Source organism: Anas platyrhynchos, chromosome 1 (assembly GCF_047663525.1).
Source record: "Anas platyrhynchos isolate ZD024472 breed Pekin duck chromosome 1, IASCAAS_PekinDuck_T2T, whole genome shotgun sequence".
NCBI classification, from domain to species: domain Eukaryota; kingdom Metazoa; phylum Chordata; class Aves; order Anseriformes; family Anatidae; genus Anas; species Anas platyrhynchos.
In genome coordinates, this window is record NC_092587.1 from 188,419,029 (window position 1) to 188,438,175 (window position 19,147).

General features: G+C 44.2%; 1 protein-coding gene across 1 annotated transcript in view; it reads left to right on the plus strand.

Moving 5' to 3' along the window:
• The first annotated feature begins 3,880 nt into the window (after positions 1 to 3,880).
• Positions 3,881 to 19,147, plus strand: part of XPO4 (exportin 4) — a 77,575-nt gene continuing 62,308 nt past the window's right edge. The window contains exon 1 of the mRNA XM_027469007.3: positions 3,881 to 4,123. Coding sequence (XP_027324808.1) covers positions 4,040 to 4,123 — 84 coding nt within the window. The 5' untranslated portion in view covers positions 3,881 to 4,039. The remainder of the gene's footprint in view (positions 4,124 to 19,147) is intronic.

A 19,147-nucleotide genomic window follows, 5' to 3' on the forward strand; every position in this document is an offset into this window, starting at 1 on the left:
ACTGTTTGAAATGATCCTGCCAAGTAGTTCACAGTGTTGGGAGATCTCTGTCATTGGAGATGAGCATCTCTTGGGACAGCTGGAACAGGTATCACTGGCTGGAGCCACCACTCTGAGCAGATTTCTGATTGTTGCTGGTGAAAAGACAGCAATAAGCCAGAAGATATTGCTGGAATTTACTTTTATGTAATGTCATGTAATGTAATGCTGAAATGTATTTGTGGCTTATTTGCAGAATTTGTTGCAGGACTTGTTGCAGAAATTTGACCAGTGAAGTTAAAGGAAAGGTGCCTAGGAGAGCAAGCAAACGAGACATTCTGGCCAGAGAACTGAGGTCGATTGAAAAGTAAACACAGGCTAGGTGGGAAGAAATCTCCTGAATACATTTGGGAAATGGGAAGGAAACAGTCTTAGCAATTGGGGGGATCTCATCCGTGTCCCTAAATCCCTGACGGGAGGGTGCAGAGAGGCCGGAGCCAGGCTCTGCTCAGTGGTGCCCAGTGCCAGGACAGGAGGCCATGGGCACAGCCGGGCACCCAGGAGGCTCCCTCTGAGCACCAGGCAGCACTGCTGTGCTGGGCGGGTGACGGAGCCCTGGCACAGGCTGCCCAGAGAGGCTGTGGGGTCTCCTCCTTGGGGAGCTCCAAAAGCTGCCTGGACGTGGGCCTGGGCAGCCTGCTCTGGGTGTCCCTGCTTGGGCACGGCTGGCACCAGGTTGCCTCCTGAGATCCAAGCTCAGCCATTCTGTGATTCTGTGATCTTTCCTGGTGTTGCCGTGTGTGTACATATTAATGTCTGATCAACATATATTTTATAATAATAATAACTTTTTTATTGGCTCATTTGTCTTAACATTTTAATCTTTGACCAAAACTAGCACAAGTTGGATGCTTTCAACTGTGAAAGAAAGCAAGACAGAGAACAAATTGCTAAAGCAAAAAGCACAGGCTCCATTACCAGCAACACCCTTTCTGGCCTGGCTGTGAGTCCAAAAGCTTTGAACTATTTTAAGAATATTAACACCACAAAAGAGGGAAGTGTTAAGGAAGAATTTGATACATCTTTTTTAGCCAACAGCAGAAATAGCTTCAGCATTCCTTCTGACAAGATAAATGGACAATCAGCTTTTCTAAGACCAGTCAAGAGAACATTGAGATTGTAATGCAGCTGGGAGAAAATGCGACCTCTGGAACATGTTCATTTTTAGTGCAGATTACTCCACTCGGTCTTCCCACTGGAAATATGGACAAGATGCACTCGATGACAATATAGTAAAACGCAAGTTTTTTTGCTGCACGTATAGAATCATAGAATCATAGAATATCCTGAGTTGGAAGGGACCCTTAAGGATCATCAAGTCCAACTCTTGACACCGCACAGGTCTACCCAAAAGTTCAGACCATGTGACTAAGTGCACAGTCCAATCTCTTCTTAAATTCAGACAGGCTCGGTGCAGTGACCACTTCCCTGGGGAGCCTGTTCCAGTGTTGTATACATCTGCAAAAATAAATAAGTAAATAAGTAAAAATGGGAGGATTTAATTAACATACTGCCTTCAAAGTATGCTCAGATAACAAAAAAAAAATGCAGGAGGAGAAGGGGAAGACACAAACTGACCAAACCACAATGGGTATGCAGGGAACCAGTAGATGGGTCCCTAAGATGCCATGCAAAGTGCTCTACCTGAGATGGAATAACCCCAGCACACACTGGGGACTCATCGAAAGAGGACTCTGGAGGAATTGGTGGACTATATCATGGCTGAGAAGAGCAGGGCTGCTCCATGAGGGCAGCTCACCATAGGTACAGGCAGGGCAGTGCCCTCAGGATTTGGGCAGGACTGGGCTGGTGATGCTGTTGTTGACAGTCCAAGAACAAGGTGAGATGACCAGGCAGGTCCAGGGCTCTGCCAGGAAGTCTAGTCAGGAACAGCAGGATACAGAGACAAGATCCATGTAGGAAAAAGGGACGGAGACAAGGCTACATATTGCACAGGTCCTCCTAGGAAGGCCAATTAATAAGCAAAGACAAGAGACAGGACTGGGCACAGGTAAACCTGCAGCATTGAACATGCTAAAGTCTCTGGTGAGGTTGTCAGGGCAACCAGCCAGAAGTCCTGCAGGGGAATGCAAGAGCTTTCTTCTAGTACTTGAGTTTATCAAGAAGATGGAGCAAAACTCCTTCCTGAGGTATATGGCAGCTGGATGAAAGGCAGTAGTCATACAGGGAGGTTCTGATTTAAGGGGAAAAAGCTTCATTGTGGCAACCATCAAGTACGGGCACGGACTGCCCAGATGGGCCGTGCACTCTGTTCTTGTAGGTTTTCAAGACCCAGCTGGCAATGCCCTAAGCAATGGTCTGTTGAGCAGAAGCTTGGTGTGGAGACTTTTTGAGTGCCCCCACCCTGAACAATAAAATGCTGTTTCTATTGATCCCATGGCTATTTGAGTGTGCTGCTGAATGCACAAATCCACAGGAGAATGGAGGATCTTTATGCAGGCTGAAGAAGTTGTTGAAGAATCTCATTTTGGATACAAGTTACAAATACAGAAATACTCACCTGAAGTAGTGCCTTACTGAACGCAGTATTCCTTAAAACAGCTTTTCCAGCGATTGATTTTTTTTTTGACATCACTGCTTTGTATGCACATTTCTAGTTCCTTTACTCATTTTACCATTCTTTAGACTCATTGTATATTGCAGTTTGCCCAACAAGCACACTTCAGGACCGAAGTGTGCTGTCACACTCTCACTACCTTTGACCTCCTCCATCTCTGCCTGTTGGTTTCATGTTCCTTACACTTCTCTCTCCCCTAGTGCAGCCCTGCTGAGCTCCCCACTCTCTTCAACAGTGAAACTAGGATAGAACAACACCCTGAAATACGTTTAATGTTTTAGCGTGAATTACATTGCATCTTAGGCAAATTACAAAATTGAGCTTTTACATAGTTTGACTGCTATTTCTAACCTTGTGGAGTAGTAAGCACTGCCGTGTCCTCTTGGGCCCTGAAAGCTGCCCTTTCTTGGGGAAAAATACTGACACCCTTCAGTCTTCTCTTCAATAAGTTGAACTTCTTACTGTCATCCTGTCTCCTCGATGTCTTCTTCTTCCTTCCATTATTATCCTGCATCCCTTGCGTGCAAACGCTGGACATTTACACTCATTTCACACCACCAGGTCCCAGCGATACTTTCCAAACCCCATGAACTTCAGCATGGGGGAGGCCAGCTCTGGCCTCTCGAGCACTGGGAGGACCAGGGCTGCCGACACAGCACTGTGTCCGGAGCAGGGTGGCCGGGGAGGGTCTGTGTGCCAAGCAGTGGGTGCTGTTATGTGCCTGACCCAGCAGGGATGGTCCACTCGGCCTGTGCAGGACTCCTGATTTAAGTTCATCTGAAGGTACCAAAGCCTGCGCACTCCAAGGCTGCTCCAGCGTGTGATCTAGGTGCAGTGACAGTATTTCACAACCTGAAGCACAGGGGGCTCGGGCTCAGTATGAAGGGGCACTTCTGTGCTGTGAGGAGACAGAGCGCTGGGACAGGCTGCCCAGAGAGCCTGTGGGGTCTCCTCCTCTGGAGATACCCAAACCCTACATGGATACCACCCTGTGCGATGTGCTCTGGGCGATCCACCCCTCCAACAAACCAACCCTATTCCCCCACATTCACCTCTCCCCTCACTCCCCAACCTCCCCAAACCCCGAGCGGCGGGGGGCAGCCTCGAACCCGGCTCCCCAGAACCGCCACAACCACCGCGGGCTCCTCCCCGGCTCCCCCGCGGGGCCCGCCCCGGAGGCGGGCGCGCAGGGCCGGGCGGTGGGCGGCGGGCGGCGGGCGGTGGGCGCTGCGTGCGGCGGGGCCGCTCGGAGCCGGGCGGTGGCGGTGGAGGTGGCGGTGGCGCTGGGGCTGCCCGCGGCCATCGCGCTGCCTGAGGCGGCGGCTCCGCCGCTCGGGCCGGGCGGCGGGGCCGCGGGCGGGATTGGCTGCGCGGCCGCCGGGCCCCAGAATGCAGCGCATGGCGCGTCATTGAACGGAGACCATGATGATGGCGGCGGCGGCGGCGGCAGCGGGGGGGGCCCCCGAGGTGATCGCCCAGCTGGAGAACGCGGCCAAAGTGCTGATGGTGAGGGCTTCGCCTTCCCCCCCCCCTCCCTCCCCCCTTTTACCCTTTCTCCTTCCCCTCTCCGCTTCTCCTTTCTCCCCGCGTTTCTTTTCCAGAGTTTTCTCCGTGCGGAGCCTCCCCCCCCCCCTCCATTTCCCCCCTCCGCTCGCACGTGGAGGGGGGAGCCTGGTGGAAGGGGGGCTCCCCGGGAAAGTTTTGGGGCTGCGCTGGATGGGGGGCAGTGGGGGCAGCAAGGGGGACGGGCAGGTCCCAAAAAACGCCCCCCCCCCCAGCGGCACGGCTCCCTGCCAGACTGGAGGGTTTGGTGCCGAAACGTGGGCAGGCGGTGGGGGGTGGAGGGGTTGGAACGGAACCGAGCAGGATTTGGGGAGGTTTGTCCCTTATGGGCAGCGTGCAGAGCCTGTGGGGTAAGTACTGGGCTGGAGCAAAGCTTCAGCCGTGGGTATCCTCCTCAAAATACACCTGGCTTCCCCTTCCAAAATCAGCCTGGAAAATGCTGAATATCTTTCCACATGAGACAGTAAGTTACCAACAAATACCAATCCTCTTAAAAAGAAAACCCACCACCACCAAAACTTTTCAAAGCATGCACACGGTGATCCCTTTTGGGCTTGGCTTTGCTTTTGGTTCACGCGTGCCTTTGCAGAACTGAGCTGCACAGGTCGTTAGGCAGCCTCGTGATCTCCCTGCCTTGCTTTCTTTTAAATAATGCAGTTGCTGTAATTACCAGAAGTGCTCGACTGTGTAGAGGAAATACGTAGTGAGTATTAGTATGACACACAACTTGGCTGTGGAAGGAAGCCCTGAGTTAGGTAGGTTTTGGTATCAGGCACGTGGGGTGGCATCTCCAGCATTGTGCATCCATGCTGGGAAACTTAATGCTGCTCATGGTGGCAGTTTCCCTAGCCACAGAGAGGAAAATGCCTATTAATGTGGAGATAAAGTAATCAGAAATGTCAGTGCAGTGAAATGATGCCAGCCTTTTATGGCAGCCCTGATGCTTCTGTTGGAGAATAGGTGCTAAACTTGCTGGTTAAACTCTGTCTCCAGTCTGCAAACACATGGCTGTTAGGATCTTTGCTGATATCCCTACTTTCCTCTCTCCCTCCAACCTCTATCAGTATGAAAAAGGACTTGTTGCAGGCGTGAGCTGCTGCTTGTTTGTTTGTTTGTTTGTTTTTTCCCCTCCAGACCTGCTCTTGGAAGTCCCGTAGACATCCCTGAACTGGCAAGAGTTAGTTTAGATCCCTCTTCCTGAGGAAGCGGTGTAAAACAGAGAGATTTCTGGAAGCTGTCTGTGAGGCTGAGGAACCCAATCAGGCTTTAAGGCAGGCTGGCTATGAGGGCTGTGGGAAATGTTGACGGTTCCTGCCCCGTGCCTCACGTCCCAAGAACCAGCAGGTTTTTGGGGTGACAGCGGAGAGGAGTTGATACAGCTGCACGCCATGCTAGCTGAAGGTGGATGTGGGACCCCCCGCCCTGAAAGGGTCAAACAAAAAGGCCTGTTCCTTCTCACTGCCAACTGTGGACAAATGAGAGCAAAATCCTGTTGCAGGACTGCACTTGGACAGTGATAATCCTCGTTTAAACTTCCTATACCATTTGATAAAATCTTGTAAAAGGTCTGTTTGGAGCTGGGGGCAATGTGTAGTTTGTGTGTGGCAGCTGGGAGGCATGAACTGATCAAACAAACTGATAGGATTAATTATTTATGTAAAAATCCGAGGACCAGGGGGAGGAGGGTGGTGAACCTGGTGCTGGTAATGGAGGTCAGCAGAGGCTGGCGCATGGAGCCATACCTGAAAAATGAGCTGTGAATGGTCTGACAGATGGCAGCAGGATTTAACTGGGCAGGGAGTGGCGAGGAGAGAGATGGTTTGCTCTCCTCACCTGGCAGTCCATGCAAAATTCAGTTGGGAATAAGGTGGTGTAAAGTATCTGAGGATGGAGCAGGGAGCCATGGCAGTTCACGTGATGTTTGTCTTGTTTTCAAACTGAGATACAGAACCGTGGGGGAGAAGAATGGACTAGAGGAATTTAGACATTAAAAAAATAAGGAAAGTTGAATTAACTTTCCTATAGGGTAAGTATGGACCACTTTGAGCTCTCTAAATATTTGATGAGTATTTTCATAATTCTTCTTATTTTTTTTATTGCTTTGGGTTAGTGGAGTTTTCCTTTGGAAAACCACTTTTTGTGTGTCAGATACAAGATAAATTTATTCTGAGCTCGCAAATTGCTGATCTTTATGGGCTTTACGAATCATGGCATGCAGTGTCTGAAAACTGGAGAGATTTCAATCTGTTCTCTCACCAGGTTTCTCTTACAGCTGTGTAAAAGTGCTTGTCCGTTATTACAATAATGCCTTTCAAGGAGCCCATGTTCAAAAGGTAGGGTTTCAAAAATGATTGAAATTCAGTACAAGTTAAAGAGTAGTTAGATGAAGTTGTCATTAGCTGCCAAATAGGACTTTGAATGCCGGTCCTATGGCAGTTTTCTTTGGTGTGTATAAGAGTATTTGCCATACTAAAAAGTACATACTTTTTTTTTTTTTTTCCTACTTGCTTCCTTTCCAAGCTGTGTGTTTAATGTAAGCTTCCCACAATGCCTTGTAGCTTAAACTCAAAATGCTGTGCCGTAGTTCAGTGCCACAGGCTGCTCTGTACCTTTGACCTGTGCGACTCTGGCTTGGTGAAGACTGTGTACACCAGAATCCGTGTGAAATGAAGTGAGTACAATGCTGCTCCATTTCCAAACTGTGGCATCCCTGAACTATAATGTATGTTTCCTTTCTCTTATGTTCTGTTTAGCTCAGCTGGTAATTAATGCTAAATATAATTAATATTAGTTGAGCACTGTTTTAATAACTCTTTGTGGATTAGGAGTACAGGCTGCATTATTAAGGAAGGAAATGTAAGCTTCATCCCATAGGTGAGAGCATGAAGTTGGAAGTGTGCACAAGAATGTTAGTTATTGTTGGTGTTTTATTACAGCAGATTGACGTTTTTTTAGCATGTGATGTTCTGTGTCACCTAAATCTAAATCCACAGGTTACAGCTTGTTCCCTGGCCCCCTCCAAAACGGGATGCTCTGTTCCTACCTGCAGCTTCACTTTCTCCCTTGTGACCTGCGCCGAACATATTAATATTGCAAAGAGGACATAAGAATTAAACAAGGGAATGGATTTCTGTCAGGTTAGCGAGATGAATTGATGATCTGTGCAGCCATTTAAGTTGCAGAGCTAGCACAAGGAGGGGGCTGAAATTAGATTGTCGGACATGTGCAGGGCCAGTGTGCCTCATTAGCACTGATGAGCCGTCAGATTGGCACAGTTGTATCATACACCTTCAGTGTAAAATTTATTTGCCAAGTCAGACCGTCTGGGTATTAGAAATGCAAGGCACACAGCAAAGAGATAAGAGGTTACAAGTTTCAGAAAGGGAAATTCCAGCTGGATAGAAGGAGAAAACTTTCATAGTAAGTATGGTTGGTGGAGGCAGTGGGACAGGCTGCCTGGAAAGGCTGTGGGATCTCCCGTCTTTGGAGAAATCTAAAACTTGACAGAATGAGATCGTGAGTGACCTCATCTAACTTTGAAGCAAGTTCTTTTTTTGGCAGCAGTTTGAGCTGAGTGGCATCCAGAGGTTCCTGCCATCCTTTGCAGTGTGCGCTGGGTGGCATTAATGGACAGGTTCAACAACATCTGAGCAAAGGCTTTTACAAAATAATTCCCTTATTTACAAGTTTTTAAATGTTCTTTTCTCACCATGGTCTGTTTTGGGGGTGATGGTGGAGGAGATTCACACATTTCTTTCTTCTTGGGGTATTTCTTAGTTTGTAATGTATCTTGCCCAACTGAGGCTAAAGTTGGGTAGTCTGACTGTGGTCAAGTGAACTTGTCTGTCAGATGTTTCAGGAAGCTTGTAGAGTAACAGCATAAGGGAACACGTTAGTATTCTTAAAACCTAAGAACAAATTGTTTGCATCATCTAAGCTGACAGTTTGTGTGGGATTTTCTTTTGACCTGTCTTCCTTGGAGTTCGGACCACGACAATCCTCCTCCATTTTCTAAGTTCAGTTTCTCATTGCGGCCTGCCTTCTTTGTAGGGCATTTCTTCAGGTCATGATACTTGAATAATGGTAAGGATGAAAGGAAGAGATGTACCAGCTCTCATTTTCTTATGGCAGGTTACCTGTTGGAAGAAATCCAGACAAATGAATCACTTCAATGCTGAGACTTGTTGAAGTCTTCCAGGTCATCACCTAACAAAACAAGCTGGACGTATGCCATAATATTATGGCAGGATTAGACCAAACATCTGCCTAGCTCAGTTCCGTTTCCAGCAGTGGCTTCTAGCTGCTGATTTAGAAGAAGGGCCTCAAAAAATAGAGATAATCCTTTTACTGGTATACACTTTACCGTATTTGAATTATTATCTTCAAGAGCTTCAGGTAGCGTCGTTGCTTAATGATTATTGATGAAATTTTCTTCCACTCATATACCTAGTTGTTTCTGGAATAAATATATATTCTTGTTTTTCTTAGGCTTTTATATTATATTTGTCTAGTAGTAATGAGTTTTACAGGAGTTTTTTGAGGGAAAGAACAAAAGAAAACATTCTGTTACTTGAGAGAAGCCTGCTGTTTGAGCATTTCATTCAGTATTGAATTACGAGATGCACCAAGTCATTGTGCTGGGTTTTCTTCTACTGTACACTTTGATTTTTTTGGTGTCTGTCACACTGCACCCTCCTGTCATCTTTTATACCTGGTCAGCTTTTCAAGTAGGCGATGTCCTGTACAACTGATCATCCCTGTATTTGTCTGTACGATTTTTGAGATGGACCGACCAGAACTGTGTTCTTTTGTGCTGTGGGAACATGAGGAGTTTTGATGGCTGTAAATTTTTGGTATGCTTCTGTATTCCTTTCCTAGCAGTACTTAACGTTATGCTTTTCTTTATTACTTCAGCACATCGAGGTGGTGTTCTCAGAGGACTATGCTCAAGCAGTCCAGATCTTTTTCTGGAGTGGTACAAAGTAATGCAAGAGTCCTTCATTGTGTATGTATAGGTGTTCCAGCTTTTTCTTAAGAACTGGTGTGGCTGGTGTGTTTTACAGGCACGCAGTTCAGGTTACAGTTTGGGAATAAGTACACGCAGTGCGTGGCATGTTAATGAAACTTTCACCTGGGAGCAAACGTGCATGGTGTGTACCCAAAGCTGACGGTGCCGAGGGTGAGGAGGTGATGGCAGGAATGTGAAGATTGCTGCAGCTTCTGATATCTTTAAAAAACAAACTTAGCATCTAGTGAAACGGGGCTCTTCGCACGTAGGGTTTGTTTTTTGATTGTTTCACAGAGTGAGTGTTCATCTCAGCCCGTGATGCTTCTCACTTGTTGCACGTGTTGGTGTTGCCTTAGCATGTTTCTCTATTTTGTTCTGAGATGTTAATGAAAATACTGTGTGTCTGCTTCTAGAATTGTCCGTCAGGGAGCTTCATTAGTTGATAACTCCATCTGGGTAATTCTTCTTCCGGCACTACCTACTGTTTTCTTCCCTTTAACCTGCTTCCTAAGAGCCTTACTGTTGGTACAATAATCTGTGTTCATTAGTTAATTAATGGCCCTCCATATGGAGGGGTGGAAGGAGTTCTCCTGATTAGTAAGTTGATGGTGCTGGCACAAGCAGGGAAGTGATAAATTCCTTTTCGTGAGTTTCTGGCATTGTTTTGATACTAAAAAGTCTGTCTAGGTTAGGTATACCTGGGAGAGTTTCTTCCACTTTGGTGTCCTGGCTTGATGTAAGGTTGGGATTTGGGATTAAGGTGGTCGTGTCTTCCATTTTACCAAGGACAAATGTATTCCTCATATCTATCTCCTTTCCAGCTTTCTGGGTTCCCTTGGTTTCCCCAGAACTAAAGGAAGTGGAATGGATAGCCTGTGCTGGGGCAGTGACCGTGGTACAGGAGATGCAGTAAAATCTGGAGCAATTCTGATGCCTAGAGGGGTGTGTGAGTGGCATTAAAAACACACATGTGGTGGGAGATGTGTAGAAGGGAGGCTGTCAGATCTGAACAGGAGACATTGACACAATCAACAACCTTCAGGTCTTTTTGCATTCCTTTAAAGTCTGTCTAAACCACCCTGTTGAGCTTGGGGTAGTTGTTGGAATAGGGAGGGGTTGGGAAGTAGATGCAGGGAGGAAAAAAATATTTTTTTTAAACTGAAATTATTTTCACTGTGTTGCATTGTAAGCAATTGTACTGCCTCGACTGAGATGAAAAAGGATGTCTGTGCTCCCAAAAGAAACTTTGGTCAAATTGTGCTGTTAATCCACTTAGGAAGTAGCAGATATGCTTCTCTTTTACCTTCAGATCAGGGCTGATTTCATTTTGTTCTTTTTTTTTTTTTTTTAATGAGAAATACATTTAAAGTTATTGGGCTTAATATAGGAGCAATGAATGATAATCTATTGTTCGTGTTACTTTATAACAGAGAAACCTTTATAGTGGTGCCTACTGGCTTCAACATTTACAGAACTGTGAAAGTGAACGTGCAAAAAGGCTAGGGATATACCATGGGTTGTGTTGAAGCTATGGCACTGGGTATTTATCCTCCTACAGTCCAGCTGTTTCATGCAGCTGTGCAAAGTGGTAGAGGCACAACTTGTGTTGAAAATACACCTTATCACAAAGTCTCATGTAATTTATTTGTGACTGTGGAATTGCATTAAGGTGTTTTGCCATGGAATTTGTCCGTTCTTGACAGGGGTCCCTGGGATTTGAAAGGGCTTGGCCGAGGTGAAAAACATCTGCAGAACCAGGCTTGTCAGCGTGATGTAGGTGTTGGCTGTGTTTTCAGAGAAGCCTGAACCAGTCTAACAGCAAATGGCTGAGGAAAGCCATTGCTCGTCTTTTTGCTGGCTTGGTTATCTGCTACTTCAGTGAGTTGGACTGGCTTACGGAAGGAGCTGCCAGTTGCCAAAGCTAGCATGAGATAACATTAATAATGTGTGACTAGGAGCAGAGAGGAGGTAACGTGGTTGGAAGGAGAGGAGGAAGGTCTCCAGCACTGCATTCCCTCTACTGGCACTGCAGCCTGGAAGCTCTGCAAAGGCAGTGCCTCTTTGCTCCTGGTAACACAGACAGGGATCCTGTCTGCAGGATCCACCCAACAAAGGGAAAGGATAATACTGGCATCCTTCATAGATGTGCTTTGATACCTGTTAATGGGAAGAGATAGAGAAAAATTGTGTGGTATTTGTATTTTATGTACTTCACTAAAGTATTTTCTTTCTCTGCTAAGGGGTTGTAATGTTTTGGCTGTTGATGTTTTGGGGGCTTGCTGTAGTATGGCTTTAGGGCTCTATTGGTGTGTGTGGTATATTCCTTGACTTTCTGTGTCACACACTCATTGACCCGTTACTGCAGAAATGCCACTTTTCTGTCATGTGGTAACACAAAAGAAGTTGCTCTGCCACACAGCTGGGCTGGGGACAGGGGGAGGCTGCGCGTGTTGGTGATGTGTGATGACAAATGTCATCAGTTCAGGGTTCTCTCTGGACCCTTCTTGTATTATGTGGCTACAGATGCTGGCTTGATGTTAGGTGCCTTAAAGCTGTGTTGGTGTGTTTAAGCAGTGGCTGAAAAGCCTTACATTTTAAAATTGGCACTGATTTTTATGTACACAGAGCTTTTGACACTTTCTGAACTGATCATACATTTTCCAGCCTCCCCCTTTAAGGTCTTAACCATTCTTTGTCATCTGTTCACCCACTGACATATACTATTTGCTTTGCTAATAGTGTTGGCTTTTAGTTAGCTATTTGACTAGTTTTCTATCAACCACACTTTTTGGGTAGCTTCCGAGATAGCTAGTCTTGTATTGTCATAGAAAAAATGTATCAAGAGGTTAAGAAAACATGCACGTGCCTCTTTTTCTGATGAAGAAAACATCAATAGTGCTTTCCTTACCTCTCAACAACAACAAAGCCCAACCCCAAAAAAACAAACATGCTTCTTCCTGAGGATTTAGGGAGGTTTAGCTGCAAAGCTGTTACTCTGTGAGGTTGTCTTAAGTGGTATTAAGAACAGATGTTGGGTAGCTTCAGGAGAATGAATTGTTTAGTGGGGAATATATAAATATTACATTCTAATAATAAAGAGAAATGATAATATTGTTTCTGGAGCTAGTCTCATGTTCATATTACAGTATTCTCCTTAAGAGAATAAGGATAAAATATGTAATGACGACTACATTTTCTTTGCAATCATTTTTCAGTAAGTATGTGGAGCTCTGCGACTGTTTCAAGCTAGAGATTTAGCTGAATTACCCCGGCTTCTTGGAATGAACTCAGGCACTGAACTTTAAGGGAATCTTAAAAGTTGCCTCTTCTCAACAAAACAAAATCCCAGAATGTACGCATTAAAAGAAAAAAGTATATTCTTCATAAAAAAAAGTCCTTTTTAGAAAATCTCAAGATACGTACTGTATGACTGCCTGTCTGTGTGTTTGGTGGAGCTTGAATACAGAGATGTAACTGCGTTGGTAACACGTGGTGCAAGCCGTATCTGTAAGAGCAGAGCAAATTAGTTAAAAAAAAAAAAAAAAAAAAAGAATAAATGTGATCCCATCTTCTAAATTATGTGCAGTGATAGATATTTTTCTTGCTGTTTCCTAGTAGTGGAAGAAGTGTTAAGGAGCTATTTTCTTTTTTTTTTTTTTTAAAGTGTCCAGTGAGTGAAAGCGCAGATTTTTTCCTGCTTTAGTGTGACAGAAATTGCTTGCTTAACAAAATCCTTCGTATTTTCACCATTTCTCTGTGCTTCCTTACCCTCTGGGCTGGCTCAGGTGATGAGCTTCCTCCTTGGGCCTGCTGCTTTTTTTTTTTTTTTTGGTTAAACCTTGATTTCATGTTTCTGTAGTTACATTTCTGATTCAACTATTGTGTACTTCGCCTGTGTCTGTTCGTAAGCCTCCATTAATGACAGTTAAAAAAGAAACTTTTAGTAAAGCCAAGTAAAAACCTGTGGTATTTCAGGCCGTGCCGTTTTGAAAATACGCTAAGCCAAAGGAGTTTTCCCTGTCAAATTCAGATGTACGTTGAAAACTTCTAAAATTTCTCATCTCACTTTTAATCAACTTCAAAATAACTGTGCCAGGATGAAATGGTTTTGAGATTTTATCAAGGTTGCTGGAGGAGGAAGTGCTAAAACCTGAGGTTTGGAGCTGGGCAGCTGGCGGACGTGTGGGCCTGCCTTTCCTCATTAGTGGTGGGAGAAACACTCCTGATGAGAGGCAAAGCCTCAACTCTACGACACAAAAAATGAGTCATTTTCTCGGTTTCTTTCACAGAATGATGACTTCCCACCGGGTGTGGGCAGTGGTGTGTTTTAGCACTGCGGGTACCATGGGCCTGCTGCTCCTTCGGCCTCATGGCCTCCTACGCCTCAGCGCCCTTGCTCAGAGCAGTGGCCTCATGGCCGGACAGGTCTGTCAGTGTTTGACCTGGCTTCGGCAGGGGTTACTGCACCACCAACACCTGCATACTGACCTCTGATTGCTATTCAACCTGTTCTTTTTTTCATTTGGAGAAGCTATAGTCAGAAGTTAGCATGAGGTAGATAGAATTTAATATTGTGTTTGTCCTTGAGTTTTAATGCATGAACAGTGAAGGCACCGTGAGTGGCTTTTGCAGATGATGCTGCAGAGATATGACTGCTATTCTGGTCCCTATCAAGTTCACAAAAACTAGTCCCTGTCAAGATTTTGTGAACTTGTCTTCTTGGGCCTAGGGCAGTGGCCCTTAACCTCGGTGATGCCCTGCTCCATCTGCAGGTGCTTACTGTAAAAGGCTACATGAGTAAAAATAATGCTGCCCTTGCAAAATGTGTGGTTATAGCTGTAGTTTCAGCAAATATGATTGGAAATTGGGCAATGGAAAAAAAAAAAAAAAAAAGATACCACAAAACACTTTTTCACATAGGGATAATAAGTTTAGTTTCTCTTGCGGTAGGAAGGCAGTTGCTTGACATTATTTGATGTACGGTGAGCCTAATAAAAAGGCTGTACATCATCTACAACTCTACTTTTGAGCTTTGGGAAAGGAATAGGGCCATTGCCAGCATTATTATGATCTAGTGTATAGTAGAAGAGGGGTCACAACCATTGTCCTTGACTTAAAACTTTGAAGTACACTGTCACAGTCCTGACTCTTGTATTAAGCCATGCCTGTACTGTCTGAGAGGTACAGTAATGGGCAACACAGAGTTGAGCTACTTGAATCTTATCATCAAGGTGCAGCTATGATTTCAGGGGCTGTGGATGTGTCCTGTCCTGGCTGCAAGCTAATCTAATCCTGCTGAAGAACCAGGACCTGCCATGGGGAGAGGGAATGGTGAGGTTCTTCTCCTTCCCACCCTCTAGGATAATGGGCTCAAGGCATTAAGTTGGGACCCATTTATCTTTCATGCCTCTCTGCAGGAGAAACAGAGAAGTACCCGTAGTTGGTAGGAGCTGAGGGAAAAGTTTGGTCCATTGCCACCAATCCTTCTCTTCCTTGCTGCCAGATGCAGAGGCTAAGTTCTCTCCAGCTCCAGGGGGCAGGGTTCCTGTACTACTGCAGTGTGATGTTTCATTCCTGATGTAGTCAGAGCTAACTGATTCTCCCTGTTAACATTAAATGGTTTTAAACAATTTGGAACAATGATGTTTTCCTTAACTATTAGGTGTAGTTATATCTTTATCTTTCTCCTTCTTCAGTTGCACTCACTCTGTGCTGGCAGAACTCTCTCAGGTCTGCAGGCATTGACATCTTGTTGCTTTGAAGAGTCTTGCTGACTTCAGGGACTCTGTGGATTTATCTAGCAGCATCCACCAGACATTTTAGAGATTACTTTGCTAACCAGAACTGCCTGCCAGACCTTGCTCATGCTTTGAAACTTTAGAACAGTGAATGTGGAGATTAGGAAGTAAGTAAGGCTTTATTTAAGAATGAGCTGTGACCTCGTGTCAGCATTCATCCTTTGGCTGCTCGAGCCAGACTACCGTAAGTTAGGTGTATGTTGTAGGACATTTCTCAGCTTTATCTGTTGTCAGTGTGCTTAAACCAACGTTGTAACTGCAGTTATGGAGGAAATAGTAACATACATGTAAAGTGCACACTATTTTTTAAGTTTTTTTCTTCACTGTTCTGTCATGCTGTATCCAGGCTTTCTTTCCTTAAATTTAGTGAAGTTAAGACTTCTCTGAAGTTAAGAAGAAAAGACTATTAAAGTTTACACTGAATTTTCTTGGAATTAAATTCAAACATTTTCTTGTCCTAGGGGTTATAAAGAAAGCATTAAGATTTAAAAGAAAACTAGATCTTGATTGAAGTGTAAGATCTGTTCTAACTCTGTGCGTGCTGCTCTTGTGATAACTTTATATGGGGCCATATGAGTTTGGTCTGACACTGACAAGTTTCAAGTAATAACTCTTGGGATGTACAGAACTTTCCCATGCAGAATTTGATTATTCTCTGAAATTCTGTGGGAGCAATCCAGCACAGGGTAGATGGAGTGTGAGCTGATCCTGTTCACCTAACCTACTTAGAGTAGGTTCATGTGAGTTAACATACTGTTATTTTAGTTGAATTTGTAAACTTCCTTGTTGACTCGTGGGCAAAATAGCCAGGAAAGAGAAAGTGCCCAATAATACTGCAAGGAGACTGACAACAGCCAGCGATGATAGTGGATGAACAACTTATGGATATTTAGACAAGCTACAGGCATCCATCTGTCAGCATCCTACCACACCTACTTGAGGGCAATACCTTCATCAGCTTGTATTCGTTCCTCTTGGTTCACCATGGTCTTGCCTCTTCTAACAAAGACACTGCTCTACCTTCCTCCCTTCTGCCTTTCACCTCCCTTCTGCCTTCTGTCCTACCCACTCTTCTTCGAGCAGCAGGTCTTGGGTACCCGTTTTGATGCAGAAAAGCAGGCATGGACAGTGGGAGCTGTGTCCTTGTGAGGACAGTTGCCTCTGCAGACTGGTTACTACAAATCACATATGCGTAGTGTGTTGTGCAGGTAAATGAGTGCTAATTTCACTGGAGAGCCTGTAATAACATCTGGTTGAGGATCAAATCGTTACTAGTGGAATAATATCTCTAGTTTTCGTTGCTTATCTTGGAGAGGAAGTTTCATCTCAGCAGACATTTTGATACTGATGGCAATGATTTACTTTGGCTCTCCCTTCAATTAATGGGTATAAATAGTGTGTTATATAAGACCATTTCAAAACTGAGAATAGATCTTATCACAAACCACAATTTATCTTCTGTTTTGCTTGTAAAAGATTGTATTAAGTACTTAAGCTCCAAAATACAAAACAAAATCTGATAGGAAGAAAAAATAATTCTATTGTTAAGTTTGCATGAAAGCAAGATGTGAGTGAGCAGATGTGTAGGAGGTAATTCCTTGAGCAGTCACGCATTTGTTCCAAATATAAACCGAGAAATACTGGGCACTCTGGGGTTTAAATAATTCATCTGATAATCAGTTTGGGGAAGAATCTCTTTTAATCCAACTAAGTTTTTATTCAGAAAGTTTTAAATTTCACTGTGTTGTCTTTATTGCAGGCCTGGTCAGAAACCATCTATCGCATCTTTCTTACCAGTCTTCAAAAACAATCTTAGGTATCTTTTAATTTCAAAGATAAGTTTGTGCTGAAATTTAAATGATTACCCCAGAAAACAAGTGCAAAGGAAGGAATTGGAACATAGTTTAAGCTGTTTATTTTGCTAGCTAGGTTTTCAGTAGTAGTTTAGCTATTACTCAGGGCTCTCACTTTCATGTAATGCCAGATCTGAAGTGGGCAGCAAAAGAGGCTATCAATGCTGGCTGTCTAAACTGCCTGCTGGCCTGGTGCCCGAGGGAAGAACGTCTCATCCACTTAGGAATCGGTTGCTGAATGCTGAAGAGCATCCTTGCATAGCCTGAATCGTTGTCTGGTGGGGTCTGTTGCACGAGTGGATGTGATATTCCTGTGTTGTTAGGTGTCAGTGTCCCCTAGAATCACAGGGTGAAAGGCTGTAAAGAAGAGTGCTGCCACCCATCCAGCCGCCTGGGTCTGGCTCCTGTATTTGAGTTCTCTGATTCCATGATTCCAGGTTTTCTTAAGGCAAATGATGGTTATTGGATATGCTGTGATTTATTTTTTTTCCTTACAGCCTATGTGAAACACTAGAAGAGTGTTACTAGCAACACAGGGATGGAGTCTTGTGGCTTGGCTCCACAGGAGGAGGTAGTGTGACACAGTCTTGGGGCATGTTGCTATCCGTGACTTTGGTAGAGTTCAAACTTGGAATCTCCTTATCCTGGGAATCTCATTCTTATGTATAATTTACTTGCTTATAGAGAAGGATTGCGCTGGTAAGTAATTCTCTAAGGGTTTTTGTCTGTTTGTTTTAAGACACTGAAGTCTTTATTTTTGGAGGCTTTGAGCATTTTAGAAGTGCACGGTAACTTCATGACTTAGGTCTGGTTCCACTATAATGATCGTTTACATGGGTAGAGTAATATATTTAGCTTTTCTTAATACAGTAAGTGCACCAGTTAAAAATACTGCTTGCCCTTGTGTTTGATTTGTCTCTTTCTCCTATTTTTGCCCTTACTCGCAACTACGGTACCACTATCACATGGTGTTCCCCTGCACATGCTTCTCGGGTTTACTCACGATCTTTTTGCTTTGCATATGCCTCACTGTTGCTTGGCTTCCTTGCCTGCCTGACGTGTTGGTGAGCCATCTGGGCGCTCCCTTCCCTCCCTGCTTCTCAAAGTACGTCTTGCCTAGCGGTGGCAGTCAGCGAGGTCCAGCCCCAGCAGTGACACTGCTGTCTGTGGTGCCTTTTGCTTGTCCTTGTATATTGGCACAAATTCTGTTTCTGGGCTTTTTCAGGCTTCCAGACTCCCTGTAGCAGAGTCTAGACACCATTTTGAGGAACAGCTAACATGGTTAATTGCTTTTTCATCAGCTGATAGTGGCCCACAGACTGCAGTTAGGGAACAGTTTTATCTTCGTTCTTGACTACAGGGAAGACAAGGTTCTCCCACATACCTAGGGAACCTCACTTTGGGAAGTTGGGGTGAATTTTATGAAGTCGTGCTTTCAGTAGAAATAAGCTTATTTTTTTTTTTTTAATTATTATTATTTCTATGCTTGTTGAGTTTGTAATGTACTTTACTTGCAGACATAAACATTGCCTTTGGCAAGACAGATTCTTCTTGGCTTTAATAGTAGCAGGTACAAGCAATTTGATCTGTTCTAAATGCAAGAAAATTCTCTCAGTAGGCATATTTGCCTTTTCATAATGCTACTAGTGTTTAGGCTGTGCTGTTCACAGGAGACATTTCTTGTAGGTGGGAATACCGTGGGTGTCAGCTTAAAACACTCCAGTGCACTTTTTCTGTGTTCTCTTAAAAAGCAGCAAAGTCTGGAGGAGTACATGATTGTTCTTTAAGCCATGCTAATTTGCCGATTTCCCTCTGGGTAATTGCAGAAGGATGCTCAATTTGGCTGTATTCTGTGCTGTCGTGCCACAGCTGAAGTCTATGAAAAAGCAGAATTTGTCTCAAGCAAACTTCTCTGTCTGCAAGGAATAAATGTTGTTCATCTGATTCTTAATTATGTTTATAGGAGATTGTGGGTGGTGTTTTTTTTTTTTTTTTTTTGCTTTTTTAGCAAGAATATAATGCAGAGATAAGTGTAAACTGGTTAACTCAGTAATACTTGAATGAAAAGCTCTTTGGTTACTGATTTTTAATAGTAACATTGTCACTTGAATGTTAGAAGTTTTTAATCGTAAGATACTGTCCGTGTCCAGAAGTGATTCATAAGTAATAGACTCCAACACCTAAAACCTTTAAGAAAACAATGTCACTTATAAATGTGATATTTTTTATATGTAAAGTCCAACATGAAACTGCCTGCCTAAAATTGGCAGGGTGGGAGATTTGATACTTTCTTTTTAAAGCAAAGACT